Source organism: Haliaeetus albicilla, chromosome 19 (genome assembly GCF_947461875.1).
Source record: "Haliaeetus albicilla chromosome 19, bHalAlb1.1, whole genome shotgun sequence".
In the NCBI taxonomy this organism is placed as follows: Eukaryota; Metazoa; Chordata; class Aves; order Accipitriformes; family Accipitridae; genus Haliaeetus; species Haliaeetus albicilla.
Window position 1 is genome coordinate 16,054,388 of NC_091501.1, and position 12,153 is coordinate 16,066,540.

Here is a 12,153-nt window from a genome sequence, read left to right on the forward strand (position 1 = left end):
CAGCATGTTTGGTTGGTCTACTCAGTACTGAACTTAATTATTCCTTCTTCCAGGAGTACGACGCTTTAAGTTTTTTTGTGACGTTTTCCCCTCTGCCCTGTTGTGAATGTGACAGTGGGATTTACAAAAAGTTTAATGCATACAAACATGACAGCAGGAAAAGGAGCTGAGGTTGTGTTTGTCTTGATTGTTTATTTCAAAACTATAGTGAGAAAGAGCTTCAAAAACCACCTGAAATCTGAGAGACAGCATTTGGGAGCCAGGGGCTACTACCTTTATTCTTCTGTAGAATGTCTTTGCTTTTATGTCACTGTTTCTAAAGTAAAATCAAGTTGAAGAGAGGGAGAAAGAACATCAATTCTGAGTGCCTTTCTCAGGCAAAATTTTAGTGAAACTAGAAAATTCATACAAACAAGGACTTCCAGACATGACAGCAAGAAACTTTTAACTCTTGTATGGCAATTTCAAAATCTTTTGGTGAGAATGGATGGGGTCATATGCTGAAGCAATCTGTGGCAACACAAATAGCTCCATTTCCACTCTTTTCAAGGAGTTTGATATGCTCTAGGTGATTTCACTGTCAAGGCTGAGCATCAAACATCAGTTACATCATTTACTGTGTTATGAAAGCACACAGTTCTTCCTTGAATTTTCAAATGTGGCTGAGCCAGTAACATATTACCTTCACTGTTAAAACTCCAAGAACACTTAGCAATATTTATGTATCAGTCTTCTAAGTATCTTATTTTTCTTTAAAAGGCCTTCATTTTTAAAATAATAAATACTAATAAAATACACTTAGAAAGGGAGAATGTATATCTGCTTTATTGCTTTAAAATTTAATTCCTTCCCAAATTCTGCACTCTTATTCATCTGTACTTACCAGCAATAAGAGAAGTGAAATCCTCATCCTAAGAACACCAAATTATGTCTGTACTGAGTGCTTTAATATGCTTAAGTCTAAATGCATCCTGAAGCTGTTTCAGCTGGTTTTCAGGTGAGTGCAACCTAGCACTTATGCCAGAAGACAGCCACTTTGTGCTCCAAGACTTAGCCCATCTGGACAAAAAAAGAAGGAAAACTGTGGGGTATACTGCAGATTCCAACTATCTGGAAGTCCACATTCTTATTAATATGAGCAAATAAAGACTAATTAGCTTCTCTATGGCTATCTTGACAAATTTTTAAAGGATAAAGGATTTTTTAAAAAAGTTTCCTATTGTTCACTGCATAAAGGTACATGAAGACTTCTTCATTGTATACAGGAAACACACCTAGAGGCTCTCTTCTGTGCAAGTGTCTGATTCCCTGATTTACTTTTTCTAATTTGAATTCCAGATCTGCATGTTGCTTCACTTTTACAGCAGTCAAAACAAAATGTCTATAGCTTTATATCACAGTAAAGAAAAAAAAAAAAGCCATACTACATCCATCTTATATCCAGTTTATTTAATACCATAGCAGTAAATACAGATAAGAGTTCTTGAATCTGGCAGTGCTAGAGTCAGTAAGATACAGCTACCTGACAGATCGACAGTCTGTTAGTAGTTCTGGAATTCCATGTGTGCTAGAAAGCTGAAGGGTGTAAATGAGTAGTCTTCAAGTTCAGCCTCATAGATATTGGCAATACAGTTAAATACACTACTCCTGATATGGCAGAGCAGCATCTGCATAGAAATAAAGCAACACTGTGCCTGTCAACACTGAGAACTATATTCCAATACTTGTAGTCTTAAAACAAGTGAAATAAACAGTATCTTTTCCTTAAATAATGAAGTGATCTTTGGTCAATGCTTATTAAAATGTGCTTTAGTTTTATTTTACAACAGTAATGCTAAGATTATATAGTTTCTTATGTTATGGGGTTGGACATTTGAAAATCAGTATTCTGCTGTGACTGATAAAGTAATCTTACTAGTTTCAATGCAGGTAAAATTTCAGAGCAGAGGTAGGCTTCAACTCAGCAACTTATAAAGACTGAATCCCAGCTGTCCTCTGGAATAGGTAGGAGGCAGTTATTCATCTTCAGATCACTGCTCTTCCCTTTCATAATTTCTGTATGAGCACAGCACTTTCAAATGCGCTGGGCTAAGCCCTTATTTAGTTGTCTACAGTAAGAGCTCTGAATGTCAACTGACAACATATTTAGACCTGTCTGATGTTTAATATCCACATTTGAAAAGTGTAGCTAACATATTCCTTAGTGCTCTCTCAAGTGGCATTTCAATACCCTACCGATGACTAGTTTTAAAGACATTGGTCCTTAGGAAAAACTCTCTATGTAAGTTAGGTGCACAGGTCTCACCAGCAGGCTGACCTTTAAATCCAGGCAGACATCCTAAAGAACTTGTGCTCTATACCAGTCCATGTACTTTTCAAGCTTCGGCTCCCATCTAAAATTGAACAGGCACATCCACCTTACAGGTAAGGAAACTTTGTTACAGCCCACAAAAACTGCTCTGTGAAAGGGATCAGCCCAAGATGTTAAGCTGTCCCTAGCCATAAAATTATGACATTGCCAAAACAGTCCAATGCTCACTGACTAACATTTCACTAACATTTAAGTTCCCATCCTCCTCAACCCTCCCTACTTTCTATTATCACTCAAAACAAACAAACAAACAAAAAGATACTGAAACAGGAGACAATACTGCTTTGTTTATCTGCTTCCCTACTTCTGGTGCCTTTGCAAGGCAGCTTTGCAGGTAAATACCTTTTGTAGATTTGGTGTCTAAGCATTTAATTCACATGAATTTCAGCAAGTGTTAGGCACCTTTAGGCACACAAGGATGTGAGCCATCCTTTCTTGAGTTAAATACAAATACATTATCACATGAAGCAGCAGTATTTCGCTTTTCTTTTTAGTGCAAGTGTTCTTGTCCAAAAAACAACTACTTCTCAGAATTCTGAAGTAAGATTTTGATCAGCAGGGCTGGGTTTATCGGAATTACTGTTTATACTTCAGTCACGCCTAGAAGCTCTATCCAAGACCATGTTGGTATTGAATAAATACAGACTGAAACTCTCCTTGAAGAACTTATGAGATAAAGGGTGAGAGAAGCAGCTTAGATTTTAACTGACATAGCCCTAACACAGTAAATCTGTAGTAGAACTGGAAATAGAAGGCCAGGTCTTTTAGGTTTAGACCCTGTCCACTTGACCATACTATCTCCTGCCTTTGCTTTCTACTGTCTTATTCCTCCAGACATTGACCTTTGGAGGAATTTGACTGAATCCCAAGAGCTGCCTGTGCTCCATTATTTCAGCTTGTTCCTACTTCAAGACTAACCATCTTTTACACAGATTTCCTTCTCTTTCCAAACACATTGTTGATTAACTTGGCCATTGACTTTGATCCACTTGGTCGTCTCTTTTCCTTCGCTTTGAAATTTGAGGTGATATTCCTCAGGACTTTCATGAACATCGCCACAACTTCCTGATAATGTTCTGCTGCAGACAGTTCATAGAATTGGCATTTGTTATCTATTGCCAGCTTCTGTCCTTCATCCCAGCCAACTTCCCTCATGTGGCATAAATCCTGTTTATTACCAACCAAAAATACTGATGACTCGACCATTCTGAAATTAAAAAGGTTCCGATTAGAGAAAAGGTATGTTACAATACTGTGCTGTGTGCTGTGCTATATGCAGTGTTTATGAGAAGTATGTACGTTCAGGATAACAGGCATTGCAAAAAAAAACCAAAAACAACCCAAACCAAAAGAAAAAAACAACCCCCTAACCTTGCCAGGTAGAGTTATAGTCTACCATTTGCCATAGTCGGGCAACAAAGGATTTTCCAGACAAGCTATTCTCTATCAGTAAGTTTTCATTTTGGTTCCTCTACTCAGTAAATTCATGTCTTTTTCATCCACCACAGTTTTCATACTCTGTACTGCCGAGTATATTGTCAGCTCCTGGACTTCGCAAAGAAGCAAGCTGATCATTATCTCCATTTGTAGGTAATGGAATAGAGTCCAAGAGATGCATCAGTGGCATAATTCAGAAGAATACACAGGAATTGTAATTCCAAGCTTTTGCTAAAATTACTCCTTCCAGAGAAACCTTAATTAAGAAAGGTCAGCAGTAAAACAGACAGAAAAGTGGGGGTTTTTTACCCCACTTCTGATATAAGGGAAGGATTTCACTCTCATTTATTTAGAAAGCACCTCAGCTGACTGATGCAGGAATACACATCACCACATATACTCAGACTCGCAATTTTGGTAGTTCTTTTTGAAAGTAAGTAGTTTGTTTCTTACCATATGGTCACCCATGTGCACAAATAATGTTGGAGTCATTCCTAAACATAGTTTAGGAGATATTCATGGTATTAGATTCCTTTATTGTGGGAAATGCTTTCTTCAACCCCCACATTGGTGCATATCCATTAGTAATAGAGTGGGGGAGTAAAAGCATAGACTGACTATGCCAGCTTTTTGCCCATGTAAATCGCAGCAGACAAATTTATGGCAATTATTTAAATAGTAGTGCTGTAAGAAATAAGAGCAAAAATCCTGATGTACTTGGCTTTGGATACAGTGAAATAGATTGCAATTTGCAACACAGTTTACCTTCAGGTACCTTATTGCTGGTATTGTGTTATGCCACTTGGATGCTGCTGGACTTTAATTGCTACTAGGATGCCCACAGCTCACAGAAATGTTCTCAGTTTTTTTGTATGTTTGCTGAGGGGGAAAAAAGAAATAATGCCACTTACTTTTTACAAGCTCCTATGTGAGACTCTCGGATCCTGTACAGCAATGCTTTAGCAAATGCAAAGGATGCTCTGTCACTGATGTCGTAAACAATGATAAATCCATCAGCCCAGTGGAGCTCATCTGTGAGGGAGAGCTTCCCCCGCTGTGGCTGAAAGAAGTTCAAATTCACATGCAAAAAGAATGTTACTGTTGTCACTTCAGAGCATTTTCTTTGTCACTGTAAATGTAACAATGCTGTATCTTTTATTGCAAAAGATACTAATAGGTCTAGATGCTGGCATTGAATTCAGGTGAGTCCGGCTCCAAAAGTCTAATAAATAACGATTACTACAGATGGCACTTTGGATCACTGATGAGTTCATTATGAAACATTTACACTTTGTATAAGCAGTAAAATTGCATAACCTGTACAGCCATTGCTTATGCTAAATATTCAGAAGAGTTACATGAGAATGAAACATACAGGAGCCATCAATATTTGTGCACTTTCTGGTTAAAGCTGTTTTGCATGTTCCCAATATTCTGACTACAGTAAGCTTAATTATTTTCTTTTGTTTCTTCATTTGTTTTGTTTCTTCTTTGCATTTTCAAGTCTGAAACAGTATATACCCACAGGATAAATTTCTAGAGTGCTAGAAAAAAATCTCCATTTAATCTGCAGTTGACTTTAATAAAACTAGTAACAAAAGTCATTCAAGTGATAATGGGGTTATACCAATGCTTGGGTCTCTTCACCCCAAGAAACTGTCACACTTATAATTTCTAGAAAGCAACAGCTGCAAACTGTCCCATTAAGCTAAGGAATGTAACTTCAAAACTATTTTAAATTAACTTATCCCTGCAGATGATTTGGCAGCAGCTAGCAAGACCATGTGACCTGAGACTGGTAAAATACTGGAAGTTGACCAGGAAAAAAATAAAAATATGACTTTTACTCTGTCAGAAAACCTATCTTGAATAGTAATTTTAGGACTGTTTAACTTATTCCCTCACTAGTTTAGTATTTTGCTACTTGCAACATATACTCTCCACTGACATCCCACCCTGGTTGCCTTGATCAGCTCAGCATCAGGGCAGCACTGTAGCATCATAAACAGCTGGACTGGGAAGGCTATAACTTACCATGAGAGATAGTAACTGAATGCTGGCAGTAAAAGGGGATGCATGAGAGAAAAAGGATGAAATAAGTTTTCCAGAACTCTCTGAAGACTTCAGTATCTTTAATACAACAGTTTTTTAATGCTGTGATGATTCTGCAGCAGGTTTAGGGGCAGGGAAGGTAACTTGTGTGTGTCACAGCTGTTTCTCAGACGGATGAAGGGACAGTGAGCTTTGCAGAACAGGGATCCAGCGACTAGAGGGAAGCCTCAGAGAGCAGTAAGATTTCAGGAAGCAGAAACAAAAATGGCAACTCTTCCTTCCCCAGTCTGGCCTCTTCTTGGGACCTGCTTTTCTTCCCCAGCTCTGATGGCATACAGGACCTCCATACCCCATCCACCTCTTTCTAGAATCACCAGTCCTATCAGACAAAAAGCAATACCACCACTACTTGCTACCTACTCTGCAGGCACTAAGAGGAAGTCAGGAAGAAAGCAGCAAACAGCTAAAGTTAGGCCTTGTTCCTAAGGAATAACTAGTACAAGGCAGCTCAAAGAGTGCTGACGAGAGGAGTTGCCCTTAACACAAACGCTCTCTGGTCTCCTTAAAAGCGAAAAGGTGCCCAAAGTGTAGCAACCAAAGTCTCTACCCGTAATGTAGTCTAATCTGCTTTACTCTAGCTAGCTGCCACTCCCAGTGTTTCAAGTATCTTAATAAGCAGTTGTTCACATGCCACAGGATTTAATATGACAGTAAGTGGAAGCTATAGGTGGGCTTAGGAAAGGGGTCTGTGATAGGTGGAAGCAAGTCCACAGAACAGTAGCTTCTAACAGATTGTATGGCAAGGGAGGACTCCATAGCATTGCATGGTACAGTGGCTGTTTCAGGATCCCCATTGCTCTGGGACAAGCAGTGCTGTTGCTTGTCTCGAGGAAGGTAGATTTGTTTGATGGTTCATTTTATGCGTTCACTGGGTTAAGTTTTTAAGTCTTTGAATTTAAGTCTGCGTCAGACTTTCAGTGATTTGGCTTTAGCATTAGCATTCATTATCCTCGTTGGTAAGAGGCAAGATTGCTGCCCAAAAGGGAACCTTGCAAGCTAATATGATTAGCCAGACAGACCTACCTAGGTCTGCAAGTTTTACACAGTACCCAAGTTTCTCTGCTCCTGTAATAGCAGGAAAGAAATTAATACAAAAAACTTTATTTCAAAGTGGTTTATTGTGATCAAAGTTCAGCTGTCAACATGTACAAGCCTGCATTATGGCTTTCCTTGGATGTGTTCTGTGAATGCAAATCTTACTTCCAGGCCTGCCTACTTTGACTATTTCTGCAGACATTTAATAAACTGCTTGCTTTATGAGCTAATTTTCATCCATTTAGGGTATTTGAGAAAACTGCATATAATCCTATAACTTATCTCTGTATTTACCTATATAAGGCAGAAGTGCGAACAGTTATTTCTGTTAGTAATATTCCAAAATGCAAAAGCATTTACAGAAAATTTAAGCAATTAAGGGTTTCTTCCATGAAATGGGAAAGTACTCAGCAGTTCTGAGCCACAGCAATTATAAAATTTCAGTCTTTTCAAAAAAACAGCAAGCACAAATTCCAAGAACAGACAAAAAGTTTGTACCCCCCCGACCCTTTTTACAATTGCACAGGTAGAATGAAGAACAGCTTTTCTTTGCCCTCTAAAATTCTTACCTGTGAACAAGGGTCATAAATTTCCAAGTGTATCTGCCTCCCATCCAGGCATAAGTGTTTAGTGTAGATGCATTCTAAAAGATACATGGTATCCAAAGAAAACCAGCATTAGTGACTGGGGGATGGTGGTAAGAAGAAAATGCGGCAAAGGGGATATTCGGTAATACTGAGGGTTCCTTGAATATTGTTTGGGGTTTTTTGTTTGTGTTTTAGTTTTTTGGAAGTTTTTTTTTGGAGGGAAGGGGGATTTGTTTGGGTTTTGTTTTGTTGGGGGTTTGGGTTTTTTTTTTCGTTTGCTTTCTTACACACACTGGAAACAAACCTATTTCATTTTGCAACACCTGAGCTGCCCAGTCCCTTAGGCTGACCAACACCAGGTTCACTGTGGTGTGCTTATCAAAGCGTTGGTGCGATGAATAGTTTTAGTTTTCCTCTTCCAAAATGGAGGCAAAGGGGATGCACAATGCTCAGAATCAGCTAAATGCTGATGACTACTCAGTTTGATACCAAGGCTCAAGATTATGAAACTAGTAAGCCAGCCTACATGTAAGTTCTGATTCTGTACAAAAGTTATTATTTGGTAATAAAGTTTATTTACCATGAAATCCAGTGCTTTAAGAGTTCTCATACTAGGTGGCATTAGGCCAACAGTATTTACAGGATCATGTCCTTAGACTAGATCTTAAAATATTTCTGTAGCATCAGTTCTCAGATTTAGGACCCTCCACCAGCACTAGCAACCCTGGGAACTCTGCTGCAGACAGACCATCACTCTTATTTTAAGCAGCAGGTTGTTCTAAGCAAGCGTAACCAACTTGTGTTCATGGCACTAGTTGTCAACAGGCTGCCTACAGTATAATTTCTCAGAGTTACTGAACTACAGAGACAAGAACTGGTGCTGACGCTACTGAAAATACACTTCAAACTATGTGTAATGAGGGCATAGATAAGGTCTATGATCTCTGGAACTCAGCATCTTCAGTTCAGCACCATGTTCATGTTAAGCATTCTCCATGCACATGTTAAGAGTTCATCTGATGATGAACTGTGAGTCCCAAGCATCTCAGGGTATAAAATCTGCAGCCCCTTGCTGGTTTCCATAATTAAACAAATTTTTAATTAATACTTTGACTCCACTAACAGTGGGATGATCTTTATTTTATCACCCATATTCCCACTTTCCTCTCCCTTCCTCCTCTCTAGAAATAGAGCTAAACTTATCTTCCAACAAACATTTGTTCACAAATGAAATTGTTCTGGGGGTTTGACACGCCTTTTCTGAGACTTGCAGCATTGGAGGCTCAGAACAAGGAAAGCTGTTTTTAGCTAGGTGGCTTAGAACATGCATGGAGCACAGAGAGCATGACATAATTCACATGTGACAGTTTAGACCTAGATAAGCCATCTGGGACACAAACTGTGTTTTCAGTCTGTGTTTGTATAGTAACAATTATTGGTAGAGCATTTATGTACAACTGTAACTCTACTTTCAGAGTAAGTTCATTTGGATATATTCAGTGCAACTCAGCTTACTACTTCCATTTTACTTCTTATTTATGGATCATGGGAAGCTACTCCAAATTTTGTAAGAAAGTGTTTTTGGAAAGAGTCCTTCACTTTGGCAGGAAAGTGAGGTCGATAGCAATCTCCCTTCCTTGTTAAGTTTTGGGACTTCTCTTGCCCCATCAGCTGGAGTGGCACACTTCCAAAGGTTTTTGTGTATCAGTTAAATAGTGCTTCTACCTGGGATGTGAAAGTTCAAGTCCTGCTTTGCCATCTTCCGAGATCTTAAAAGTCTTAAGGATCAGAGTATTTGTTCTGGCATGAATGAGAAATTCTATCCTCAGCATGGCGAGGCTTTCCACAAACCTATCAAATCAGTGCATTCCTGCAAAAGCAGGGGGCTTTGCATTATGCTTTGACTAACCAGTAGTGCCTGATAAACAATCTGTTTCACCTCTCCTCTAGAGCTGAGAAGGAGATATTCAATAGAACATGTGTTGAGGGTTTTTTTTCTTTCTTCAGTCTATTTCTTTACTCACTTCTTTATCTCCTCTCTGATTGAGCTTACTATAATCTACCCGCGCTTCACACACGCAGCCCGGTTATCTTTTCCTTCCCAAGTCCCTTCACAGTCGCTCTGCGATGAGCACTTCACCAGCCCCCGTGCCCGGGTGCACCACTGGAGTTTTACGCGATCTCTCCGCAGATACCCGGGTTGCCTTTTCCCGCCTTCAAAGCTCATACTTCATCAGGAGCTCTCGCTAATAAGCAAGCGAAAACTTAAATCTTTCCGAAAAGTTCTGTGAAACTGCGTTTCTACCCAGTTTCTCGTTCAAGTGAGCGCAGCGTCGCGCCCACCTGGCGTTCCCCGGGGATCCCGCACCGCCCAGCCCCGAGTGGAGGCCCCACGCGGCGCCCACCCCCCCAAGCGGCGGGCCCGCTCCCGCCGCCCCCCTCCGCAGAGCCCGGCGGCGGCCCCGCGGCGCTCACCGGCGTTGGACGCGTACTCTCCGATGAACCGCCTGGTCAGGAACCGCACCGCCAGCGCTGCGGGAGGGAGGGAAGCAGACGCCAGGTTTAGCAGGGTCCCGCCGGCCGCCTCGCCGCCCGACCCGCGCCTGCCCCTCTGCCAGACCTGAGGTAAAGTCAGGCCGGGGGTGCCCGTGATGGCGGCCGCCGGCCGCCGCCCCCCTCCCCGGCTTAACTTACCCGACTTGCCGGCTCCGCTACCGCCCAGCACGGCCAGCTTCACCTCGGCCATACCGCCGCCAGGCCGCGCCGCGCCCCGCCGCCTCCATTTCTTTATAGCCGCCGGCGCCGGGCGCGGCCCCCCGGCGACACCGCCCAGCTGCCCGCCTCCTCCCCGCTCCCCCCGGAGGCTTTCCCCGCCCCACCAGCGAGGCCGGCAGCCGTAGCTCCCCGTGGGGGGTCGGTACTTCTCCTCGTCTCCGACAGGCACCCTCCTGCTGCTCCTCGTCCCCTCCGTCCCCGCCCTCCTTCTCCTCGTCCCCTCCGTCCTCCCGCCTCCCGCCTCGTCCCCCACCCACCGCGCAAACTTTCTTCAGGCGGCCTTCCCTCCGCACGGCCCGGATTTGCTCCCCAGTGAGGCTGGCCGGCGGGTCCCTCTCTTCCTCCTCTTCCTCCTCTTCCTCCTCTTCCTCCTCTTCCTCCTCTTCCTCCTCTTCCTCCTCTTCCTCCTCTTCCTCCTCTTCCTCCTCTTCCTCCTCTTCCTCCTCTTCCTCCTCTTCCTCCTCTTCCTCCTCTTCCTCCTCTTCCTCCTCTTCCTCTCCCCGCTCCGAGCCCTGGGCCACGCAGTGCGCAAAGCGGTTAGAAACTAGTGGGGAACGGGCGGGGGAAGAGAGAAGGAAAAGACATTCCCCAGCTGGGGGGGTGTTTGTTTACTTCTGCTGTAAGTTTGCAGGCTGTCATCCTTTTGTACCAGGAACGTGAAAGTGAAGAAAATGAAGTGATTCTTTTTTTTTTAATTTTAAATGCTTCTGAGGTAACTCGCTAAAAATAAGTGTTTTGCGCTTCTCTGGTGTTCTCTGCCTCAGGTTTCAAAACTGATCGCTCCCTAAACCTCTGGTCTTGCAAAAACTTGCATGGGCGTGCCTTTTTATGTCTGTGAATGTTTTTATTGAATTTATATGTAAAGTTATGTGGTGGATGGTGCTTAGCTGAGGCTTGCAACGCTCCTCTGAAGCAGGAAAATACAACAGATGTGGAAGGTGAGGCACAAAGGGCTAAACCCACAGAAAAGACACCCTGCGTCTGCTGTACACCCGATTTGTTATGAGGTTCCTCAAGTGCTCCCTAATGGCTATTTAGCTCTGAAAATACACAACATACTTGGGTGCATAGGTTAAGCTAGTCCACTGGTGAATAGGAGACTGCTCTAGCATCCAGGTTACAGTTGTATACTTATTCTGTTCCTATTTACTTTATTTGGTTTCTATAACTTCAATATATTTATTTATTCTGATATTTTTACTCTCTTCAGATGAAACTTGTGGATTGTATAAATGCTTTAATAAAGCACTGCTTCAGTATGCTTGCTAGTTGGTATTACAGATAAAACAGATTTACATGAGCTCAGAAAAAAAAGGCAGACAAGATATTTGAACATATGTTTGTTACAGCTGAAGGAAATGCTTAGTGGAGGAAAATACATTTAAGAATAAACACACAGGCACAACTTGGCTCCAAAGTCCCTGACTTAGAAGTTGCTAATGGCCGGAGGTGTGTTCAGGGGATGCCCCTATCTTGCTCTATGGGGTTTTTTTGGTAGTTTTCTGCTATTGCTCAGTCACAAGACAAAAGTTACTGTCTAAAAAGAACTTTAATCTGACCTTTTATGGTTATTTTAACATTAGTTTTTGAAATAGCAGGATGCCGAGATCACTAGGCTGGAGTCAATGTTGGTATAACTGGCACAACTTCCTATTTTACGATTCCATATACATTGAAACCACTGCAACAGGAAAGCCTAAAACTGCTTATCTATGTGCACCCATTATTAAGGTTGTGACTTTTGCAGGCGACTTAAATAAATGGTTCTGACATTCCTTTTAAGCGTAAGTGTGAGGTTTCAACCTGGTTTCTCACAAAAGGCTGATTAACACAGTT

General features: G+C 41.9%; 1 protein-coding gene across 1 annotated transcript; it reads right to left on the reverse strand.

The window, feature by feature from the left end:
• Nucleotides 1–1,428: 1,428 nt before the first annotated feature.
• On the reverse strand, nt 1,429–10,392 carry RERGL (RERG like). Its single transcript, XM_069807824.1, has 5 exons — nt 10,237–10,392; nt 10,018–10,074; nt 7,525–7,598; nt 4,720–4,868; nt 1,429–3,578 (listed from the first exon to the last, which is right to left on the reverse strand). Exons 1-5 carry the CDS (start codon nt 10,286–10,288, stop codon nt 3,296–3,298), a joined length of 615 nt encoding a protein of 204 aa, XP_069663925.1. The 5' UTR covers nt 10,289–10,392; the 3' UTR covers nt 1,429–3,295.
• Between the last annotated feature and the right edge of the window lie 1,761 nt (nt 10,393–12,153).